General features: G+C 25.8%; 1 protein-coding gene across 2 annotated transcripts in view; it reads left to right on the top strand.

Moving 5' to 3' along the window:
- LOC117176748 (serine/threonine-protein kinase N) overlaps window positions 1-22,624 on the top strand; it is a 138,985-nt gene extending 116,361 nt beyond the window's left edge. The window contains exons 13-18 of one of the 2 annotated variants that reach the window (XM_033367024.1): window positions 5,683-6,000; window positions 6,104-6,255; window positions 10,319-10,538; window positions 10,629-10,736; window positions 10,820-10,960; window positions 19,680-22,624. In XM_033367024.1, the coding sequence (XP_033222915.1) occupies window positions 5,683-6,000; window positions 6,104-6,255; window positions 10,319-10,538; window positions 10,629-10,736; window positions 10,820-10,960; window positions 19,680-19,823 (1,083 nt within the window). In that variant the 3' untranslated portion in view covers window positions 19,824-22,624. The remainder of the gene's footprint in view (window positions 1-5,682; window positions 6,001-6,103; window positions 6,256-10,318; window positions 10,539-10,628; window positions 10,737-10,819; window positions 10,961-19,679) is intronic. The other variant, XM_033367025.1, reaches the window with a different exon arrangement.
- The last annotated feature ends 2,230 nt before the right edge of the window (window positions 22,625-24,854 follow it).

The following is a 24,854-nucleotide window of genomic DNA, read 5'->3' as shown; positions in this document are numbered from 1 at the left end:
CAAATGAGGGGGGGGGGGTCGTTATCTATTGTTGTAGAAGCGTTACAAATGGGGGAGGGAGGGTAAAAAAATTGCTCTAAAAAGCGTTACGTAATATAAGGACGCCTCATCTCAAAAGATTTTAGATACAAAGAACAGGGTGTCTAGCAGACCGGAAAATCCGGAAAACCCCTGCAATTTCCTTTAATCAGGGGAAAACCGGGAAATTTTATTTTGGATCGGAAATTTTGTTCTTTTACAGAAAAATCCACTTTTTTCTACTTTATTTTTGTTGTTGTTTAGTCAGAATCAGATAAGTAAAAATCTGATAACGTTAAAGTTAATTGATCTTTGATTATTGTATCTACGCATATTAGTGTTAAGGTGGTCCAGAAAAAATAATTTTTTTTATATATTTTAAAGTCATACCCAATTTTTTTATTTTGAAAAAAAGACAATTTAATTTTTTAATTTTAGTGGTTTTATTTTCTTTACTTGTATAGTAAAGATTTTTATAGAATTTAAACTTAAAATTTTCTTCTCAATTTTATAAAATTCAGAAAATAAACTTCAAAATTACTTTTTTTTTTAACTTTTTACTTCAATATATGAGGTGTAAGCGAAAAATCGTGATAAATACATGTTTAACAAAAATTGACATAATTATTGTTTCTGTGTGTTTGGAATATATCATCTTTTCTGTTATCAAACTTAATTTAGCGAAAAAAAATCTTCTCGGTTTTAACGTGTAACCATAAAAAACATATTTTTTGAAAAATATTAATTTCCGATTACAGATTCATTGTAATACATAAATACTTTTCAATATTTCTCTTATAATGTATATTCTTTGAAAAATTAAAAATTTATATATTTTTTTTCATATAAAAAAATTAGGAATATTTTTCCCACCATATGACAAAATGAGTGGGTGAGACTTTAATAAATAAAAAAAATAATAACATTTAGACCAGCTTAATATGTACGCATACTACACAGTACCAGTCTTAAGTTCCATCAATATTAATTAATATTAATTCTATATAAAATGAGCCAGAATGAAGGAATGTTATCAATTTTGGAAGATATTGTAAAAATAGTGCAAATTTTAATGTTTTCTCAAAATTTTTATAAATATTTAGAAATGTTCAGAAATCTATGTAAATATTCTCTTAAGATTAATTTTTCAAATAAAAAAAAATCATAAAAAATTTTCCGCGGAATCTGAAGAACATTTTTCTATTCTCTTAATGCAGTGAAATTGTTTATTATATTAGATTAAATTTTAATTTTAAGGGGAGAATGGAAATTCTCACTATTTTTGCAATGTCCTCTTAAACAATCGACAAAATTATAAAAAGATATCTTTAAATTGGTCTGGGGAAAAATTTGGTCTGAAAAACCCCGGGAATTTCAAATTGGCTGATCACTAGACACCCTGAAGAAGTTTGGGTGCAAAATTTTTTTTATTCCGCAGGATTTATGGAAGCCTAAGACAAAAGACAATCTCAGACATATTACGTGTTCAAATTATACCTCGGATGGCGGCCTTCTAAAAATTACAAAATCATACATTCAAGTCCTATTTTCTAATTTTTGAAATTTATACGCTTTCAAATAAAAAGTCTGTCAGTTTGAAGGATTTCTAAGTAGGAATATTTTTTAAGCAAACCCTTCAAAGTTTGAATGATGGTTAGCCAAAAGACTTTTAAATTGAGAATGTTCCATATTTCCTGGAGGTAATTTGAAGCTTAGTCTTCACGTCGTCAGATTACTCATTATAAATAATCATACTCATTAATATAATATCATGGCTTATCTAGAAATTTAACAAAAGCTTACAATATTTCACAAGGCAGACATTTAAAAAATATAAATTTCATTATCGATAAGTTCATTTCGCTTTTAACCGAAGACTCCTGACTTTGAAAAATAAAGTCATTCATGCCTCTTCTTCTGTTCCTCGAAAATTCTATTCCCTGCATGCAGTTTTAACCAGCTTTCTATCCAAGCTTTCCTCTGCACAGTGTTCACTTATCTGCATTTTATTTTATGTTTACACTTTTGAAATCAACAATAGGTAATTCTAGGATAGTCCAAAAATGCATTGGCGATTCTTTCTCTAAAAAAGAAAATATATTCAGTGGTTCCACAAGCTCCATGAAGTTTAACACTTGTGTGCAAACTGCACACGCATATTTATCAACGTAATTACGCACGCTAACTATGATTTTTTTGCGTTAAAATTTTTTTTTTTTTAATACATAAAATACTGTTTTGTAGTGATAATTAGATGTTCAACAATTTATTATTGTTTTTGGACATTTTTTCGAATTTTTCAACTTTTATTACATTTTTCAGATTGGCGAAGCAATAATCAATCAAGTTTAACAGAAATAATTTTTTAAACCATTTATTATTATTTACAATAATACTTTGCGGTTACAGTTACGAACGAATAATAAATAAACATGAGACGGAATACTTTTTGAACAATCTCTTTTCAGTTTGTGAATATATTTTTCTGAAATTTTCTATACGGATCATATTAAACGTAAATTTTCCTTGAAGTATATACTGAAAGCCTTTTTGTTTAAATTATAATTAATATAAATGACTTTCTCCTTACTAAGAAGTAACAGAACAGCTGAATATCTTAGAAAATCCCGGAACTTTGTAGCATTACTATAAGAGAATATAATTATAAATATTAATACATTTCTTAAATAATTATGTTTGGTAACTTGCATTAATTATTATCAAACTAAGTAAAAAGTAGACAAAAAGTAAAATTTTTCAGAAAAACAGTAATTATCCGTATAATATATAAAACAGTTATATAGGCGAAGATATTTACAAACAATAATATGTGTTTTAAACAATTATCTCTGCTAAATTATTTTCATTATTGCCTCGATCTAACTGAAAAGTTGAAAATAAGTTTAAAAGTTATAAAAAACCTGCAAGCTTCTTACTCTATTCTGAGAGAAAATTTCCATAAGCACATAATATAAAATAAATTGTTTAAACGATGTATTTAAACATCTAGTTATCAATACAAAGTAATACTTTATGTATTAGAAACAATTTGTATTTTTTTTAACGCAAAAAAAATCATAATTGGCAACGAAAATTCGCGAAATTCAATTTTTAAATTATGAGGTTTTTTGTGACTCTATAAAACTGACTTATGGGGTTGATGTTCAAAAAGTAATTGAAGATTCTTGTTTTATGAGAAAACTCGATTCAGCTCATATTGATGATTCTGAATAAAATTCACAAGAAAGTCTTTTTTTCTTATGGGAAATACTTATTAAACTTCATGGGACTTGCGAAATCTCTAAAAATAATATTTTTTACATAAAAGACGAACTTTTTGTGAATTTGAACAAATTTATGGGCGATATGCATGAAAATTCGAAAAAAGTGTATGACCATCTTTTTGGGCAATGTTTCGTTGAATTGAATTCAACCCAAAAGTGCGTACACCAAGAAATTTTTTCTTGATTTTGTATCTTGGATGTCTTGGAACTATTTTGTGATAAAAAATCAAATCTTCGCAGGAGCAGTTAAAAAAAGTATATTTTTATCGTAAAAAAAATCGAATATCGTCAAATTCTTCATTGGACATTTTTTTATCTCACTTTGTTTTCTTGAATAATTAGATTTTTCGATCTCATTATGAATTTATTTTCCTCTTTAATATTTTTCATAAGCTGATAATATTTTTTAGAGAAAAAAATATCTTCAGACAATTCGAATAATGATATTTATCTGTTGTAATTTTTTCTTTGGTATAAAGCTGCAAAAAATGAATTCTTGCTTCGTAAAGACAAACTGGTTGTTTCAAGAAAGTGAAGTGGGTTTAAAAATTGTGATAATTATTATTAATAATCTCTTCGTTTTGGAGAAAGATTAGGTATTTCAGTTTTTTGAAATTAACAGTCGATTTTTTTAAAAACGGCCTCGGCGAAGATTTTGTTTTTCATTAAAAAATAGGTTGCGTCGAAAAAAAAGTTGAAGTATAAAATAGCACTGAAAAACTTCATTTTGTGTACCCTATAAACTGTATGAAATTTGGAAAAAAATCTATCAATATCCTGAGGTTCCTAAGTTCTTTTTTTTTTAATATAAAAACTTTCTAGAACTCGAAATTTACTTTAAAAAATTTTAATAATTAAAATGGCCAGACCCTAAATTAATTGCAGAAAATTCTAATTTTTTTAAATATAAAGTTTCAGTGCGAGAAAGATTCTACAAGCTCAAATATATTTTAAGATAAATTGCAAAGCTTCTAAAAATTATTGTAGATTCTTGAGTTTTATCAAAATGAGATTTTGTCCTATAAAAACTGAAAATATTAAAATCTTACATTATTTTTACAAATTTGACATATTATTTAGATTAAAAAAGAAATGCAGATTCGCGATTTTTGCACAAATGAGAATTACGAATTTTTAAATACTGATTTTTTTAATAGTTTGCGAAGTTTTTAAACATTATTTTAATTGTTTGGATTTTTTTTGGATAAATGGAAAATATTGCTGAAAATTACGATTACAAATTTTTTTTTCATTCCGTGGAACCTCAGGATATCAGGAAAATCGAGAAATAATCGGGAATGTGTTTCGATGGCCGAAATTTTTCACTCGCATGTACTATTATGAAAATTAAAAGTGGTTTCATAAACTTTATTATTCTAATTCTGAGTTGGAAGAGGGAATTTGTGAAACAGTCATAATTTCTCACTTGAAGTGGGGAATTTTCCAAAAGAATGATAATTTGGAATTGAATGTCAGGTAATTTTTGGTCATAAGAATTAAAATGAAACAGAGAATTTCGTAAAATACTTATAATTCTGAATTTTGACAGGTTTTTTTATTTTAATTTCCTCGTTCAAAACTCAAGTTAATAGAAAAGTTTGCAAATAAATATAGTTTTTACATGGAATTTTCCTTACATAATTCTAATTTGAATTGGATCCAGAAATTTTTTACATGGTACCAGAATTTTGAAAAGATTTTTAATTCTGATTTAGAAGAAAGAAATAAAAAAAGGTGTTCCAAGTCAGAATTCGTCACAATTTAAAACTGTCCTCTTCCAAATTTTGAAATTTCGTCTTCTATCAAATTCAGAATAATAATTCTTTTGCAGAATTCCCTTTTCCAAATCAGAAATCTTAAGAATCTTTAAAAATTGTTTGGAATCATTGAAATCTTTTGAACTCTTTTTAATTGACCGGGAAAAAATCAGGAATTTAAAATCATCGTTCGAATAAAGATCCTGGATATTAATCGATTTACGTCAAATTTTACACAGGCTGGACCTAGAATGAAGCTTTTTAGAACTAGGCTGTTTTTTATTTTCAATTCTTTTTTTTCAACCCACCCTAATCAGCAATACAGAATCTGGTTACAAAATTAGATTTAAAATATGACATTACAAAAATTAGGAATATATTTTGTTAATAAATGTAGATTCTTTCATTATAATTAACTTCATATGAATGTTTTTGCACGGTGGTTTTTTAGGAATATTTTTGTTTACAAATTTTGTTTTTGAGTCACGTGATTAACATTTATGTTAGATTGAATAACTTTTGATATGAATTCTGTGAACTAATCGTTATTGTCACGTCTGTGTGTGGTTTTATGGAAATGGGGAAGTTTTCTGCAAGAGATAAAAAGAAATTTGTGATTCCAGATTGTCTACGAGATGCCGGTTAGACCAATTCAATACAGAGATAGTGCCTATGAGTCTCGAAGACAATCTCAACTCACGGGGATGACTCTGGAAAATTTCAGGCTACTTTCGGTTCTTGGACGTGGCCACTTTGGAAAAGTGATACTTTCTCAGTATAGAAATACTGGCGAATATTTTGCGATCAAAGCGCTGAAAAAAGGAGATATTATTGCAAGGGATGAAGTTGAATCTTTGCTTTCGGAGAAAAGAATATTTGAAGTGGCCAACACCACAAGGCATCCGTTCCTCGTCAACCTATTTGCATGTTTCCAAACTGAGGTATGTTTTACATTTGATTTTTTTTTTAAATTAAGTGATTTTTTTAAAATTTTAGTTTTAAAAAACTCAGAGTGATAATTTAAAAATCAATTTTTTTATATAGGCACACGTTTGTTTTGTGATGGAATACGCAGCTGGTGGAGATCTCATGATGCACATACACGCAGACGTATTTGGAGAGCCACGCGCAGTTTTTTATTCTGCTTGCGTCGTATTAGGCTTACAATACTTGCACGAGAGTCGCATTATTTATAGGTAAATTAAATTAAGATTTTATTATTTTGTTGAAAATTAAAAAATTTATTTCAGAAGTCATTATGCTGGTTTAAAAATTCGCCAACGGTGTGATAATTTAGCTATTCTGGTAGAAAATTTAATTATTTAGTTGGAAAATAACTTTTGTGTTAAGAATTCATATTTTTGGGTTGATAAGTCGAGTGTTTTGTAGAAAATTTAACAATTTTTATTCTTTGTTTACTGAGAAGCCTTTCTTGATTAAAAATTGAAAACTTTTATTAAAAATTCATCTCTTTAGGTAGAAAAATGCAATTTTTTGATTAAAAATTAAAATGTTTTGGAGAAGGATTCAATTATTTTAATCAAAATTCGTCGTCTTTTGTTCTAAATTCATATTTTTTGGTGGAAATTTAATCTTATTGGTTGGAAATTGAACCATTTTGTTAACAATATATTTTATTTACTTGAAAATTAATTTTTTAACTGACATTTTTTATTGCAAGTTCGTGTATTTTGTTACAAAATGTGTCTTTTTTTCGGTAGGAAATTGAGCTCTTTGATGAAAGTTCACTAGTTGATGAAAAAAATTTATTTTGTTGGTAAAAATTCGTCATTTTAGTTAAAAGTCCATTTCACTGGTTGAAAATGTAACTATTTTTCTAAAAATGATTATTTTTCAACTAAAAATTTATTTATTCCATTTTTGCTTGAGGAGTTTATCCTTTTTAGTTCAAAGTTAATTTATTTAATTTAAAATTCATCTTTTTGTTATTCAAAATTAAATTATTTTGGTAGAAAATTAGTTGTTTTTTTACTTTAAGTTTCAACAGTTCTGTTGGAAATTAACTTCTTTTTGTTAAAAGTTTATAGAAAAATCGTCTTTTTGATGAGAAAATTCCACATTTTTTGTGTGATTTTTTTTATTGATTGAAAAATCTTTCTTGGTTAAAAATTCATCTCCTTTTTAGAAAATTCCTCTTTTTGGTTCGAAAATTTATCTGTTTTGGAAAGGTTGCTTTTCAAGTTCTTGTAAAATCGAAAAGGCACTTATTTTGTTTTTAATCTTTTTATTGAGTTAAAGTGGAGGAAATTTCGGTTATTAATTGTTATTTTTCTGAATTGGAAGAGGAAAATATAAGAGGGGGCAAATTTCCTAATTTTAACTTTCAAATTTAAAAGTGAAGCTTTTTATTTTTAATTTTGTACTGAAGTAGAAGCGAGAGATTCGGGAATTTTACAAATTTTAGAAGAAAAATGTATCCAAGTTCGATAAACATTTAAAAAAATAATAATTTCTTGAATTTTTATCTTCTATAATTATGATATCATTCAGTTTATAATGTGTAATTCGAAAATATTTTACGTAGCAAAATTTTCCATTTTAGATTTTTATTTCTGATCGTAGATTTTTAATTTGTAAAATTTTTAAATGCAGTCTTGAAAGACTTTAACCATTACAAATTAAAAGCGCTTGAAACTAAAATTTTTTGATAAAAAAACGTTTTTATTTAATCAGCTCTAAATATAAATTAATTATTTGTAAAAAGTGAACAATAATTGATTTGTTAAGACGATTATAAATCCGTTTAAAATTAAATATTTCCAGGTTTCACTTTTAAAAATTAAACTGTTTCAATTCGAAAGCCTTAGTCATAAAAATGAAAATAATTTAAAACTGAATTATTTGAAATGGAATCGTTAAAATTTCAAGGAGCTTTTAAACTTTAAAGTATTTACACATTTAGAGTTTCTGAAAAGATCCAAAATTAATTTAAAATTTCAAAGAATTTCAAATAATTAAAACGAAGTGTGTACTTTGGTACAATCCGGCTATTCGTATGGAAATTCCGGTTTAAACAATCATGGCCTAATTTTAAACAAAAGTTAGATTTTTGCAATTTTTGAACACAACATTTATAAGCTTTTTAACAGCCGTGAAAGGCTTCAAACGAATAAAAATATTTATCTTAAGATTGCTAGGAAAATTGAACATGATTTTTTAGTTTGAAAAATTAATTGAAATTCGATTCATTTTAAAAAATATTTAGAAATTATGAAAAACTTTAAATAATCATTTTTAATTTGGACAAATTTGAAACAACATGTAGATTTTTAAAGGCTGGCATACAATTTTGAAGCCTTTTAAGAATATCTAAACTATTTAAATCTTTGAACTCTACGATTTATAAAAGTTAAAAATGAAACATTTTTTAATTAAAAACTTTGGAACTTCAATTTTAAAACTTTAAAATTTGAGAGTTCTACCTTGAGTGCTTTGATTTGCATTTCATTTTTCATTAATTGAAATGGAAAAATGGTTAGCTTTAGAGTTCGAATTTTTTAATTTAATTGATCGTGAAAAATATTTGCGAATCGGGGAAAAAACGGGAAATGACAGTGATTTATTTTTTGATCGGGAATTTTACAAATAATTAGAAGAAAAAGTAGTTCATGTTCGATTTCCAAAGTTTAAAAAGTAATTAGATGAATTGTTATCTTTTTTAATCATGACATTATTCAGTTAACAATGCGTAATTTGAAAATCTTCTACTTTAACAATTTTCCATTTTAAATTTTTAATGTAAAGAATTTCAAAATGCATTTTTGACCACTTAAATGATTGAAAATTAAACGCGTTTGAAGTTTTAAATTTGCGATAAAAACCGTTTTTAGTTTATTAGCTATAAATACAAATAAATTATTTTTAAAAGGGATCAATAATTGATATGTCAAAACGATTTTAAACCCGTTCAAAATAAAAAATTTCCAAATGTTAACGTTAAAAAAATTCGAACCTTCGATTGAAACTTTTTAAACTATTTTTAACTTAAAAATAACTTTATAATAATGTATTTGTAATTAAAGGCTTTCACTAAATTTAAAATATTGTTTCAGTTTAAAATATTTCATTCTTAACCCTTTCAATTTCAATTTTTTTAATTAGGAAAAAGAATAATTATTTAATATTTAGCATTATTTGACTGTTTATTTATGACAGGTATTTAGAAGATTTGAAAAGATTCAAAATTAATTTAAAACTCGAAATGATGTCGATTTTTGCAGATTTAAAAAAAAGTAGAAACTTTATAGGAATTGTGAAAGGCTTCAAAATAATAAAAATATTTTCTCAAGATCCTTAGAAAAATTAATCTATCATTTTGAAATATTATTTTAAAAGAATATTCAAAAAGATTTTAAAAGGTTTCCAAAATTGTTAAAAAAGAATTTGGAAGATTTTAATAATTTTTTCTTTTAATTTGTGAGGAGTTTTTTAAAATGGTTGGAAAATTTCTATTCATTTCAAAAGATACGTAGAAGTTCTAAAAAAATTACAAAAACAATTTCAAAAATAATTCTGAATTTGAATGAAGTTAAAACAACTTCTACATTTCTCAATATTTTGAAATAAAATTTTGAAGCTTTTCAAGGATGTTTAAAATACTTACGATGAAAATAATTTTACTTCTAATTTTACAAGTGTTGAAATTAAAAAATTTAAACTTTTCTAGCTTAAAATTATTTAAAATAACATAATTTTGAAAATTTTAAAGTTCATTGATTCTTTAATTTAGAACATTAAAAACGATGATGTGGATTTATATTTTTAGAATGGAATCTGAATCTTTGAACACATTAATGCTTATAAGTTAAAAATTCTGGTAGTTTATCTGAATTTCATTTAAAATTGTTCAATTGAAAAGTATTAGTACAGTCCACTTTTTACGTGTAAATTATTGAGCTATTGAATAAAATATTTTTTAATAAAAAAACTTTCAAACTTCAATTTCAAAAGTTTAAAATTTAAGAGATCCATTTTAAGTGTTTTAATTTTTAGTTTATTTTTTATTGCAACAAACGGAAAAAATGTTTAGCTTTAGAGTTTTAATTTTGTAATTTTATTCATCGTGAAAAATATTTCCGAATCGGGCCACCCTGACTTTTTTAGGCTTCAATGGTAAAAGTTAAAAATGACAAAAGTAGAAGAAGAAAAAAACCGATAAATGAGCGGGACTTTTTTTCTTTGATTGAAATGTCCACCCTGTGGAGTCCATTTAATATTGTCTTCTATTCCTGATTCCAGAGACTTAAAATTGGACAATCTACTCCTGGACACGGAGGGCTACGTAAAAATCGCCGACTTTGGTTTGTGCAAAGAGGGTATGGGTTATGGAGATCGAACAGGAACTTTTTGCGGCACTCCCGAGTTCCTGGCGCCGGAAGTTTTAACTGAAACTTCATACACGCGCGCTGTAGATTGGTGGGGTCTCGGAGTTTTGATATTCGAAATGCTTGTCGGCGAGGTAATTATGAATCAAATCAATGCCAATTTAATTAAATTAAATCATTCGTTATTAAAATTCTTTATGCTCGTATTTATTTCTGATTTTTAGTCTCCTTTCCCCGGGGACGATGAGGAAGAAGTTTTCGATTCGATTGTGAACGACGAGGTTCGATACCCACGATTTCTGTCGCTTGAAGCGATTGCCATTATGAGAAGAGTAAGGACTTTTAAATTTAAGTATTAAAAAAAAATTTTATTTAATAAATTTAAATATTTTATATATTTTTATTTTACTTGTAGTTGCTCAGAAAGAATCCAGACCGGAGATTAGGAAGCAGCGAAAGAGACGCTGAAGACGTAAAGAAGCAAGCCTTTTTCAGACACATAGCTTGGGACGATTTGCTATTGAGACGTGTGAAGCCCCCCTTCGTTCCAGTAATTGTAAGTCGACTTTCAAAGCTTTAAATAAAATTAGAAGAGGGTTGCTACAAAATTCCAATTTCGATATTCCCTGATTTCTTTTTCCTGCTTTTATTTTGCCGGAACCGTTCTACAATTTTTTTTAAGGCATACAAACAAACGGAAATCCATTATTTTATTATTTAAATAATATTTCTTTCTAAAGTCATTTTAAAGATTTTAAGTGAGAAGGGTTAAGGTAAATACGCTAGTAATCGTCAACTTAAGCAAAATTGGAAATTAAAAATGCTGATAATTGAATTGAAAACTCCATTTTTATTTTTACAAAGGGCTTAACTGATTAAAGTAGATATAGGCTTAGGCAACTTAGAGGTTTTGAATTTTTAACCAAATAGATGAGTTTAACCAAATCGTTGATTTAAAAAAAATTTATATCCAGCCAAGAAGATTAATTTTCTAAAAAGAAATACGAAATTTCAACGAAATACGCAAAGTTATTACAGGGTGTCTAGTGACCTTGAAAACCTTGAAAACCTGGAACTCTCCTTGAATGTTTTTAAGCCTTAAAAACCTGGAAATCTTCTTGATGTTTTCACGAAAATCTTGAATTTTAATTATTCTTTTTTTCTTCTTTTACAGCAGTAATTTTATCGAAATGTGAAGAGTATTTTAAATCTTTAAGCCTATTATGAAAGAAACATCTCGTTTAGAAAAAATCTTGCTGCTGAACATTTTTTTATTCGTCAAGATATAATTATGTCTTTTGTTCCACTTAGAAATTATAAAAATTATTAGTTTAAAATTTCGATGTTAATTCAATTTGAAAATTAAAATAAGCCATGGCCATATAACGGATTTTTCGAGGGGTTGACCACTCGTTTTTTGACTGTAAAACAGATTTCAAACGTTACAAAATATTTTTAAAGATTTTAAAATATTGCAAACATTTCAAAATATTTTTAATATCTTTAACATTTCATCAAGATTTCACGGATGTTAACGATTTAAAAAAGCGCGCACGCCAGATTTCAATGAAGATTTCACTGCAATTTCACAAACATTTTAAAACTTTAAAGATTTAAAGGATTTCAAAGATTTGAAAAAGGGTAAAGTACACCAGATTTCGAAGATTTTACAAATTTGAAATGATTTCAAGCGGTTTTAAAACATTTTAGAAGATTTAAAAATATTTCAAATAATTCAATTACTTCAACGAATACAAAAGATTTTCCAAACAAATATTCAAGAAAGATTTTATAAACATTTCAAAATATTTCACAAAGATTTTAAGGATTTCAAACATTAAAAAAAAGCGTGTACGCTAGATTAAAAAGTTTTCAAAGAATTCCCCAAAGATTTCGAACATTCTATAAAGATTTGGAACATTTCACAAAGATTTCAAAACTTACAAAAGAGTTTAAAGATTTTAAAAGGGGCATATTAAATCACATTTCTAAGATTTCCAAACATTTCAAAGATTTTAAACAATTCCAAAATTTTTTGGGAGATATCAAAAGATTTCAAAGATTTTTAACATTGCATAAAGATTTTAAAACTTTCAAAAGATTTGAAAGATTTCAAAACATTTCAAAGATTTGAAATAACTTCAAAATTTTTTAGGAAATGTGAAAAGGTTTCACAAAAGTTTCAAAGATTTCATAAAACATTTATAAAGATTTCAAAACAATGCGAGAATTTCAAAGATTTTAACAAGGGTGCAGTACACCAGATTTCAAGGATTTCAAACCATTTAAAAAATTCTTAAGGATTTCGAAAAATTTCAAGAATTTCAAAGATCCTAACAAGGGCACAGTACACCAGATTTCAAAGATTTCAAAATATTTAAAAGATTTTCAATGATTTCAAAAGGCTTAAACAAATTTGAGAAGATTTGAAAAGATTTTAATACTTTAAAACGAACCGAAAAGATTTCACGAACAAAGATTAAAGAAACATTTCAAAAATATTTCAAAGATTTTATAAAGATTTTAAAAAATGTCACAAAGTGTTCATAGATTTCAAAGCTTTCAAGGACTTAAAAGATTTCAACAAGGGTATAGTACAACAGATTTCAAAGATTTAAAAACATTTCAAATACTTTAAATGATATCAAATTTTTTCATAAAATTTCAAAAGATTTAACAAAGATTTCAAACATTTCAAAGTTTTTAAGCGATTACAAAAGGTTTCAACACATTTGAGAAGATTTCAAAGGACTTCAATGATTTGAAACAAACACAAAAGATTTCACAAACAAAGATTAAAGAAAGGGTTCACAAAGATTTCAAGAATTTTAAAGATATTACAAAAGCTTTGAAAAATGATAAAAGATTTCTGAAAGATTTCACCGAAATTTCAAGCTTTCACTAAGGTTTGTAAAATACCTCACAAAGATTTCACACAGATTTCAAAGATTTAAAAATATCCCTAAAGATTTCACAAAGACGACTAATGTTCGCAACAAATTAAGAATTTGTTTATTTACGATTCAGCTTTCTTTACAAATTTTTTGCCAATAAAACATGGAATGGCTCATTTTTGACATGTATGACAAACGTTTATTTCATTTTTTGATGGAAATAAGGACACCTGAAACATTTTTATTTTTTGACCTGGAAAACCTGGAAAAGACTTTGAATTTTGTTCCTAAGAATCGCTAGACACCCTGGTATTACTAAAAAAGATCAATTTTAAGTTTGAAAAAATGATTAAAAAAAAAAAAAACGAATTTTCAGCAGAATAGTTAAATTTTCAACGAAAGAGATGAATTTTCAACCAAAATTAGTTTTGTAAAAAAAAAAGAAATACATGAATTTTCAACCAAACAGTTGAGTTTTCGACTAAAAGAGCAATTTTTATCAAAAAATGGGCAAATAAATTTTCAGTTAAAACAATTGATTTTCAATAAAAAGAGAAACAATTTTTTTAACAAAATAGTTAATTTTTCAACTAAAGAGGTGAATCTTCAACAAGAAAGAATTCCAAACCGAAAATGTAATAGTTAATATATTCACAAAAATACTTTTATTTTTAAACAAAAAGAGTTTTATTAACTTAAACATATGGAGTTTCAAATTAAAAATACATATAACCTTTAAGTTAAGAACTTATTTTGAAAAAAAAGAATTTTTTATCAGAATAGTGAAATTTTCAACCAAAGAAATGAATTCTCAACCATGATGATTACTTTTCTAACAAAAAGGCGAATTTTTAACAATTTAGTTGAGCTTTCAACTTAAAAAGAGCAATTTTGAGCAAAAAATTTAATATTTATATTTTTTCATTTTAAACAATGAATTTTCAACCAAACAAAAAGGAATTCTCAACAAAATAGTTCAATTGTCAGCCAAAGAGATGAATATTCAACAAAAAAAGGATTCTAAACTAAAATGGCGAATCTATAACAATAAACAAAAATTAGTTAACCAAACAATGGAATTTTCAACCAAAGAGATAAATGTTCTACCTAAAAATACCATTTTTCTTACAAAATACATGCATTTTCTACTTAAAAAGACAAATTTGCTATCAAAAACAGAATAGTTAAATTTTTATTAAAAAAGATGATCATCTAATTAAATTATTTTATTTAGCAAAAAGGCGAATTTTTAATTAAAAAGATACATTTCCTACTAAAATGAGAACCGTTAAAATTTTAGTTTAAAAAATTAATTTTCAAGCAAATAAAATGTATTTTTAACTAAATAGTTGAATTTTCAAACAAAAGGATGATTTTTTATCGAAGAAAATTACATTTTTACAAAAAAGTCGAATTTCCATCTAAATATATACATTTTCTACTCGAAGTAGAATTAAATTTTCAGTTTAAAAAATTAATTTTATAGCAAATAAAATCTATTTTTAACTGAATAGTACAATTTTCAAACAAAATGATGAATTTTTATCTAAGAAGATTAAATTTCTATCAAAAAAGCGGAATTTTAAACTAAAAATTATACATTTTGTTTTTAAAATAGAACCCAAACTCATTAATTTTCAACCAAAATGTTGCATATTTATCCTAGCAGATTAAATTTCTATGATAACCGATGAATTGTTAAACCAAAAAAGTTACTTTTCAACCTGAGTTGAAATTTAAAAGTTTCATTTAAAAGTTCATCTTTTTAAATAGAAATATTGCATCTTTCTTTATAAAAGTGCATGTATTTTGCGGAAAATTCAACTATTTTCTAGAAAATTTATTTTTTGTTTAAAATTCCTATATTGGCGTTGAAAAGTCATTTGAAATCTTTTTGGATGAAAATTCAACTCTTTTTTGGAATGAAACTGCATGGTTGAAAATTTAACAATCTTGTTAAAAAGTCATACTGTTTGGTTAAAAATTCGACTATTTAGCAGAAAATTAACTTACTGTTTATAATTCTTATTTTGGGGATGGAAAGTGAACTGGAATCTTTTTTGGATACAAATTTAACTATTTTTTAAAAGTTTTTTTGTTTCAAATTTAGAAGAGATTTCATCTTTCTTGAATAAAAATGCAACTATTTGGTAGAAAATTAAACTATTTTGTTAAAAATTCATACTTTTTGTTTAAAAATTCTGCTTTTGTTGAAAATTTACACATTTCGTAGAGAGATGGCTTTTCATTTAAATTTTATATTTTGGTGTTGAAAAATGAACCAAAATATTTTCTGATGAAAGTTCAACTTAAAAAAAAAAGATTTGTCGTTTTTTATTAAAAATTCGTCTGTCTTAGTACACATTTCATAAATCTAGGATAAAATTAAAAATGCAACTATTTGTAGAGAATTCACCTACTTTGTAAATTCTTTTTTTGTAAGAAACTTATTTTTTGATAAAAAATTCATATTTTGATCTTGCAAAGTCAACTGGCATCTTTTTTGGATGAAAATTACATTTTTTTAAAAATAAAAATTCATCTGTTTTAAGAGAAATTTAATCTTTTTTTGGATAAAAATGTCACTATTTGGTAGAAAATTCGACCGTATTGTTAAAACGTCATTCTTTTTGGTTAAAAATTCGTCTTTTCAATTGAAAATTCAAGTTTGTCAACGGAAATCTTTTCGAATAGAAAGTCCAACTATTTTATTCAAAACTTATTATTTTTTTTATTTAAAAAATCATCTGTTTTAGTCGAAATATCATTTTTTTTAAATGAAAATGCAACTTTTTGGTCAAAAGGATTCTTCTTTGCTTGAGTTTTTAACTGTTTTTTTTTAAAGATTGGGTCGAATCACTTTGATAAGAAATCAGTTTTTTCTAAAGATTTATATTTTTGGTTGAAATTTCATCTTTCTGGTTGAAAGTTTAACGATTTTGTTAAGAAATTTTTTTTTAAATTGATAATTCAATTACTTATGTGAAATTTATCTGTTTATTAGAAAAACCTTTTCTTTGGTTTAAAATTAATTTTTGTAATGAAAATCGAAGTTTTCCGTTTTTTTAAATTGATATTTTTTAGTTTAAAATTCGTCTCGTTTAGTAAAAAATAATTTTCTTGGTTTGAAACTTCATGTTTTTTGGGTGAAAATGCATCATTTTTGTGTAAAATTAATTTTGTCCTGTAAAGTCGTATTGTTGTTTTAAAATTCAATTTTTGTAAAGAAAATTCGTCTTTTGTCTTCAAGGTTCAACAGTTTAGGTAAACTTTTATTTCCTTCTTGAGTGAAAAATCTTTATTTGATGAAAATTCGTTGTTTTTTTTTTTGGTTAAAAAATTTTTTTTTTCGTGTGTGTAAATCTCATATTTTTGATTGAAATATAAACTATGACACTTTTTTGTTGGAAGTTTATCTTTTCAGGATGAAAATTTAACTATTATGTTCAAAATCAGGGGGGAGGGGTCACCAACCCGGGAGAATCGGGAGAAACTTTCACCGGGAGAAAACGAGGGGAGAAATATTACACCGGGAGATTTTCCGTGTATTTCAAAATTAACACATTTTTTAATTATTGAAAGATCCCAACTAGAAAGTATATAATTTTTAAAGTGTTTAGAATCATTAATCTGTTAAGTTTCACAATAATTCTCGCAGTATTTAAAATTCTGCAATTTGGAATGGTGAAAATCACAGTGACTTTTGATTTGACAAAATCACATATTTTAGTAAAAAAATGTACCCAGTCCTTTTAAATGTCACTTGATACTGCATGATATGATACTTATTATTAATAATATATTCATCCTATTTAAAATTTCTATAATTTTAATTTACTATTATATTTTGAATGTGCAATTTTAAAACAGTTTAATCTTTGAAGTCTTGAAACTAAAGTTTTTTCTTAAATTAATTTTTGGAGGTTTTGAATTTTAAATTTCACAATGTTGTAGTTTAAAATTCAAATATTCAAAATTTTAAAACCGTTTGCTAATAAATATTTCAAAATTGAATATTGAAAGCCTCGATGTCAATTTTGAATTTAATAATTTTAGATGTCAATATAAAGCAAATTCCAATTTGAACGCATAAAATTGTACAATTTCAAAAATAGAAATCATATCATAGCATTGTCTTGTATTCTTTATCTTAATTTTTAATTTTCAATGTAATATCTTAAAATGGTCCGATTTTTAGTTGAAGATTTAAACCAATAAGTCATTTCAAATTAAAAAAATATTTTATATTCTAAACTTTCTAGAATGAATATTAATTCTAAAGGAAGATTTGATATTAAAAAATTATAACTTAAGTTTAAAATAAAACTCGATAAAATTAAACTATCTGAAGTTGATACCTCAGTAAATGGACAATTTCGGTAATTTTAAGCGGTTACAATTTCAGAGTTCTGAATTTTTTTCTTTCATAGGTTTTAATTTTACAATTGGAATTGAAATGTTTAAGTTTTGGAAAGAAGCATTAGCAGCAATTTGAAAATTATTAATTTTTAAGCGATTAAAAAAAAAATTTAACGTTTCCCTATTGAAATTACTATCTATTTCGAAAGATTTGTTAAAAAGAAAAATGCTATTCATTTTTCACTTTAGAAAAAATTAGTCTAATTTCAATGTTAACTTGTACTTTTATTATGTAATGGCAATTCAAATTTCTAGAATTTCAGAATCTTTGCCTTTGAAAGAGTCGATTTAGTTTTCAGTAATAAATTGTCAAATTTTAATCGCTTTGAATTTGAATAACTCAAATTTAAAAGTTCTCAATCTCTAATTATTAAATGTTGAACACTTTTAATTATAAAGAATAAAATTACAATTCCTCTGAATTTTAAATGAACCAATTTTACCAATTTGAATCTTAAAATATTCCACTTTTAACGTTTTGATATTGTCATATTTTTGAAATTTTAATATGAAATAAAGCTAGTTTCTCGTGATTCTCCAAATTGAATCAAAATTGTTTAATTTTTAGCACTTCGAATTAGACAGTATAAAATTCAACTCTTTTTTTCTTAAAAAATTGTCCAAATCGTTTTATTATTTTAAATTTCAGACGCTTGAAATTCGAAATTATTAATTATTGTTTCAAAAACATTAAAAATCTTGTATTAAAAAATTGGTTTAACTCTTTAACGGTCAAGTCTTGATCCCGTTAAATAAAAATTCTGAAAAAATTTAGGAACAATGTATGGTCGTTTTTTGATCGATTTTTGCACAAAAAAATTATTTTAATTTTTACCATTTTCTCGATTTCTGTTGTCAATTAATTTTTTACAAAAACGTTTGCTGATATTTATTGACTTCCTTCATTGATAATATATATGAAAAAGCTGTAGGTTTCGAAAAGAAAGTTAATTTTTTTATAAACCGGGAGAAATCAAGAATATTGATCGGGAGAATCGGGAGAAAATTTTAAAATTTTAAATTTTAATCTGCAACACTGTCTTATTCCGTTTATAAAATGTTCTCTATTAAAAATACAAGGTGGACACGCTGGGACTTAAATACATGGCGAGTAAAATGCTACCCGAATTGCACAACAACAGGGGAGAAGCCATTATACAGGGGTATTTTCATATTTCGCGCTTTTCACGTTTCATTCGGATCGGCCATTCGGTCAAGTCCGTGCATCTTCCGATCAAGTTTATGATAGTTTCCATGGTTGTGTTCGAAACTTCAAACGGATATAAGTGTCAAAACACTATAGGTTATGTTATATAGTAATTACAAATAATAAAAGTGTTTAATTAATAATGAAGTGAGATATGTGAACTGAGAAGTAAACGTCATTTTTTTCTGTGTTAATAACATTATAGAATGGCTGCTGAATGACAAATACTATAAAATAGTAATAATATTCTGCGCTTCCAGTTGTCAAAGAGTGAATGGTGTTTAACGCTTATTTTTACGGCATAAAAAAAATATGTTATGAATAGACAGGATATGTTTCAAATAAAGTGAATGAAATATTACACGCGTAAACTTTAAATTGACATTGCCTACATTTTCTGACAGTGATCTGTGATCAGGGCAAACAGGTGAATCTGGACATAACCGTTTGAAGTTTCGAACGCAACCATGGAATCTATTATAAACTCCATCCGAAGATGCACGGACTTGGCTGAATGAACGATCCGAATGCAACTTTAAAGGCGCGAAATATGAAAATACCCCGGTATAATGGCTTATCCCCTACTGTTGTGCAATTCTGGTAGTATTCAGATCGCCATGTATGTAAGCCCCAGCGTGTCCACCCCGTATAACAAGATTAAAATTCTGGTATTTGAATATGAATGACCTGACCTGTAGCAACCCTGTAGAATTTAAAAATGAGACTTTCGTATATCTAATTGTAATAATTTGCAGCATTCTGTTGAGGACGTGAGCAACTTCGACGAGGAGTTTACATCAGAAAAACCCCAATTGACGCCTCCAAAGGATCCGCGACCACTCAGTGATTTAGAACAAGTATTTTTCAGGGATTTCACATACATGGCGGACTGGTGCTAACCCCCTATTTTCAGTTTCAAATCATCCCCCTCTCGCACTAGATCTTCGCTTTTTGTCCATCTAGTGTAGTCCTCCAAGTGCACTATGATCTGAACAATTACTTAATCGTCTTCACAACCTCCGTCGATTAACGATTACTTGTATAGTTTTTATATTTTAATTTTACACTACAATTAGTACTACTAAATTCGAAAGAGAATCCCGATTTTAAATAGAAATTTACGCTCTAAGCGCTCGTTTCAAGGTACGACTGTTTTTTTTTGTGTTTTTTTTTTAATTAGGACTCTGAAACGTAGAGGGGAAGTAGGACCAAAATGAGATCGACGCTCTAATTTATTTACATGAGCATCTTTTGTCTTGCGACGCATATCATGAAGCATATTGAAATTGAGGGGCCGAATTCTACAGCCTATACATTTTTCTCGCTCCCTGGACACTTTTCAAACAAGTTTTGAAATTTTATTTTAATAATTAGGAGAAACCCCCTACAGTGGATAATCATTAATTGAGAGTGAACATAAAAGAAAAATAATTCATTTTAATTTTAATTCATGAACAAATGTAGTATCTTAACTATTAATTAAATTATATTAATTATTTTATATATATATTAGTATTTTTAATCAATGATTGTGCACTTTAGGTTGCACTTTCCACTTTAATTTAATTGGGCATTTTTTTTCTCTAAAGAAAAAAGTTGTAGCTTTTTACCGTTTTTGAAGAAAGTTCGAAACCGCGGTTTTTTAGAAAACAATTAAGTCTTTTATTCACTTCAACGCGCCATAATTGCACCCATTCTTATAATTTTTTGATGAAATTTATAGGAAATATTATTTATCTTTTGCGACTGGTAGATTAAATAATATATGAACATTATTTTTTAAACAAAAGCTGAGACATTGAATAAATCATGCGTTCGTAGTTTCTAGTTAAAATATTTTTTATATGAAAAAAATTATTTAAAAAAATCATCATTGAAAAATATGAAGGTTTTTTAATTTTAAATTTTAAACTATTTGTTTATAATTAAAGAGCATTTATAATTGACGTTTAGATACACAGATATATTAACAATAAACTTAAATTACATTCTAGATATACAGAAAAAGGAAGAAAATTTGTTTTGTTGTACAATTTTATTGGTATTAGTAAAAGTTTATAAACAAATAAACAGTTTTCCTAGTTCTTCACGAAAAAAAAATTATTTGCCATCTAATATTTGTCAAAGTAGCTTCCTAGATTGATTAAACTTCAAAAAATCGTCAACACCTAACCAACATTTAGCTCAGTTCTAAATAATTTGAGTTCAAAAATAGAACATTGACATTTTTTTCTTTGGAAAAAATTCGGTACTGTTTAATATGTAACTAAATCGCGTATAATGCTTAATAAACTTCAAATTTTTTTAAACATTTATGTTTGTTTGTAAATAATTCAATTAAACAAACAGAAAATTGTTATACATTTTGAATGGAAAGTCTTTTTTCCGTCTAATATCTATCGAAATAGCTTTTAGAATATTTCTAGAACCTATGTTAACAATAATTTAAGCTAAAAAAATGTAATGATTAAAATTATGAATTTGCTGAATTGTAATCACTTTAAAAAAGATTTTATTTTTCGAAAAAGGCAGAAAATTTTCTGTGTTAACTTTAATTATTTATAACAAACCTAACTGTTGAGGTGTAAGAGTTTTCTGGTGTTTTTTGTTTTAGAAGCTACTTCTATAAATATTATAGGGTAACGAATTTTTTCCGCGGAAAAAGGATAACGGTTCTCTGTTTGTTAACTTAAATTATTTGTAATGAAGCTAAATATTAGAGGTAAAAATAATATGCAGTTGAGTAAGTCTAGTATACTATTTTAATACATATAAGATAGTAAAGTTCTTCCGCGATAAAAAGTGATCTATTCATTAACTTAAATTATTTATAACTAAGCTGCATGTTAAGTGTTAACTCTTTTCTGTAAGTTAGGAAGTTTGTGATAATTTTTATACAATTGTTGTTATTGTAACATTTTTAGTACATTTGTTTAAAAAAATAGGCTGAAGGGTAAAATAATATAAAAATATATATCTACGTTTTTAAAAATAATTCTTTAATTATAAAAGAAAACTTTTAAATCGGTTAAAAATTAAAAGCTGGAAGTTTTTATGTTGTCCAAAATACGCTCAGGCTTCATTGAAGACAAAAATTTATAATTTGGATTCAAGCCTAAAATGCTTTACTATATCAATCGTAGAAAATCATAAAATAAAATATTTTTTCCCTCAAAATCGACCAAACGGGCCTCAAAAAAGAAAAAGGTTTTCTAAAAATTTGCGTTTTCGTGTTTATTTCAAAAGCGGCAAGAGCCGCCACTTTTTTGTTCAAAGATAAGAAATGGGCAATGAATCCCCACAGTCGATAAAAAATAGACAAAAAAGACCGAAAAAAGACAAGAAAATTGTTTTCTAGAAATCGGGGCTTTCGGGTTTTCTTCCAAAACAGAAAAAACTACAACCTCTTTTTTTCAGAGAAAGAGGACAATGAAAATTCGTATAAGATTTTGTAGCGATAACGTCCCTACAATGGATAATCAGGGGTTTCAACGACCTTGAAAAACTGGAATTCTCCTTGAATTTTTCACGAAAACCTTGAATTTGAATTTTTTTTCACTTTTACTTTTACAGTTTTCGAGGGGTTGGCCACTCGGGGTTTTTATATACACCAGATTTAAAAAGATTACAAAATAATTCTAAAAAATTCAAAATATTTCAAAATTTGTCAAAGATTTAAAAATATTTAAAAGGATATTGAACATTTTAAATGTGTTCACGGATTTCAAAGACTTAAAAAGGATTTAAGGATTTGAAAAAAGGCGTGTAGACATGATTTCCAAGATTTCACAAAGTTTTCGAATATTTCACAAAGATTATAAAACTTTAATAAGATTTTAGATTTCAAAATATTTCAAAAATATTTTTAATATTTTAATGATTTTAAAGATTTTAAATGAATATAAAAGATTTCGGAAAGATTTCACAAAGATTTCAAATATTTCAATGATTTAAAATGAATATAAAATATTGTACAAACATTTCAAAGATTTCATACAAATTTCATAATTCAAAGATTTCGAACATTTTACAAATATTTCAAAATATTTGACAAAGATTTCAAGGATTTCAAAGATTTCACCGAAATTTCAAAATGTTTCACAAAGATTTCAAATAGTTTACTGATTTCAGATGAATACAACAAATTTCACAAATATTTTAAAGATTTCATCAAAATTTCATAAAGATTTCAAATTCTAAGAATTCAAAACATTTTAAAGATTTTAAACGACTTTAAATTTGTTTAGAAGATTCCAAAGATTTCGCAAAGATTTCAAAAATTTAAAAAAGATTTCGAAAATTTCACAAATATTTCAAAACATTTTACAAAGATTTCAAAGATTTTACCAAAATTTCAAAATAGTTCACAAAGATTTTAAATATTTAACTGATTTCAAATGATTACAAAATATTTCACAGATATTTGAAGGATTTCATAAAAATTTCATAGTGATTTCGAATAAGAAGATTTCAAAACATTTCAAAATTTTAAATAACTTCAAATTTGTTTAGAAGATTTCAAAAGATTTCACAAAGGTTTCAAATATTTTAGTGATTTCAAATGAATACAAAATATTTCACAAATATTTCAAAAATTTCATAAAGATTTCAAATTCTAAGATTTTCAAATCTTTTACAGATTTTAAACGACTTTAAATTTGTTTAGAAGATTTTAAAAGATTTCACGAAGATTTCAAAGTTTTCACATAGATTCCGAACACTTCACAAAGATTTTAAAACTTTCAGAAGAATTCAAGGATTTTAAAGATTTAAAAAAAGGAATACTAAACCAGATTTCAAAATATTTCAAATATTTCGAAATTTCCATTAAAATTTCTTAGAGATATCAAAAGAATACAAGAATTTCAAATATTTCAAAAAGGGTACTGTATACCAAATTTCAAAACATTTGAAAGATTTGAACTAATTTCAAATTTTTTTAAAGATTTCACAAAGATTTCCAATATTTCAATGATTGCATACAAATGCAAAAGATTTCAGAAAGATTTCACAAATATTTTAAAGAATCCATATGGATTTCAAAAGATTTCAGGAATTTAAAAAAGGATCCAGTACGCCAAAATACGAAACATTTTCAAGATTTGGAACGATTGCACATTTAAAAAAAGAAATACAATTTTTTTAAAAGAATTTCAAAAGTTTTCAAGAAATTTGAGAATTTTCAAAAGAATTCAATGATTTCAAACGAGCACAAAAGTTTTCACCTTTATCATGTATTGAAATCTTACAATTTTAAATCTTTATTAAGTTTGTATGAAATCTTTAAAATTTTGGTAAAATCTTTGAAATCCTTGAAATCGTTGTCAAATGTTTTGAAATATTTTTGAAATGTTCGACATTTTTTTTAAATGGTTGAAATCTTCGTGAAATCTTTTGAAATCTTAATTGAAGAAAGATTTCAAAAATATTTAAAACAATGTCACTAAGATTTTACAAAAAATTACAAAATTTTCACAAAAATTTTAAATACTTAAAAAGATTTCAACGAATTCACAAAGATTTAAAAAGTTTCAAGGATTTAAAAGACTTTACAAAGATTTAAAAATACCGCCAAAGATTTCACAAAGACGATTCAGGTTCGTCAAAAATTTAGAATTTGTTTATTTATGATTCTGCTTTCTTTAGAAATTGTTGGCCAATAAAAAAAGAAAATTTTCATCATTCACATGTATAAAAACAGTTATTTGATGTAAAAAAAAGGAGGCCTAGAAAAGTTTGATTTCTTGACCTGGAAAACGTGGAAAAGACCTTGGATTTTATTTCTAGGAATCGCTGGACACCCTGATAATACAACCCACAGTGGATAAAAAATGAATTAAATTTCATGAAAATTGAAGCCGTGATATATCTGTTAATAAATTAAAATAAACATAATTTTGTTATGTTTATTTAAAAATTAAAGTGAAGAA

Source organism: Belonocnema kinseyi, chromosome 7 (genome assembly GCF_010883055.1).
Source record: "Belonocnema kinseyi isolate 2016_QV_RU_SX_M_011 chromosome 7, B_treatae_v1, whole genome shotgun sequence".
NCBI lineage: Eukaryota > Metazoa > Arthropoda > Insecta > Hymenoptera > Cynipidae > Belonocnema > Belonocnema kinseyi.
Note: the sequence above shows the minus strand (reverse complement) of the source record. Positions and strands in the feature narration are given on the sequence as shown.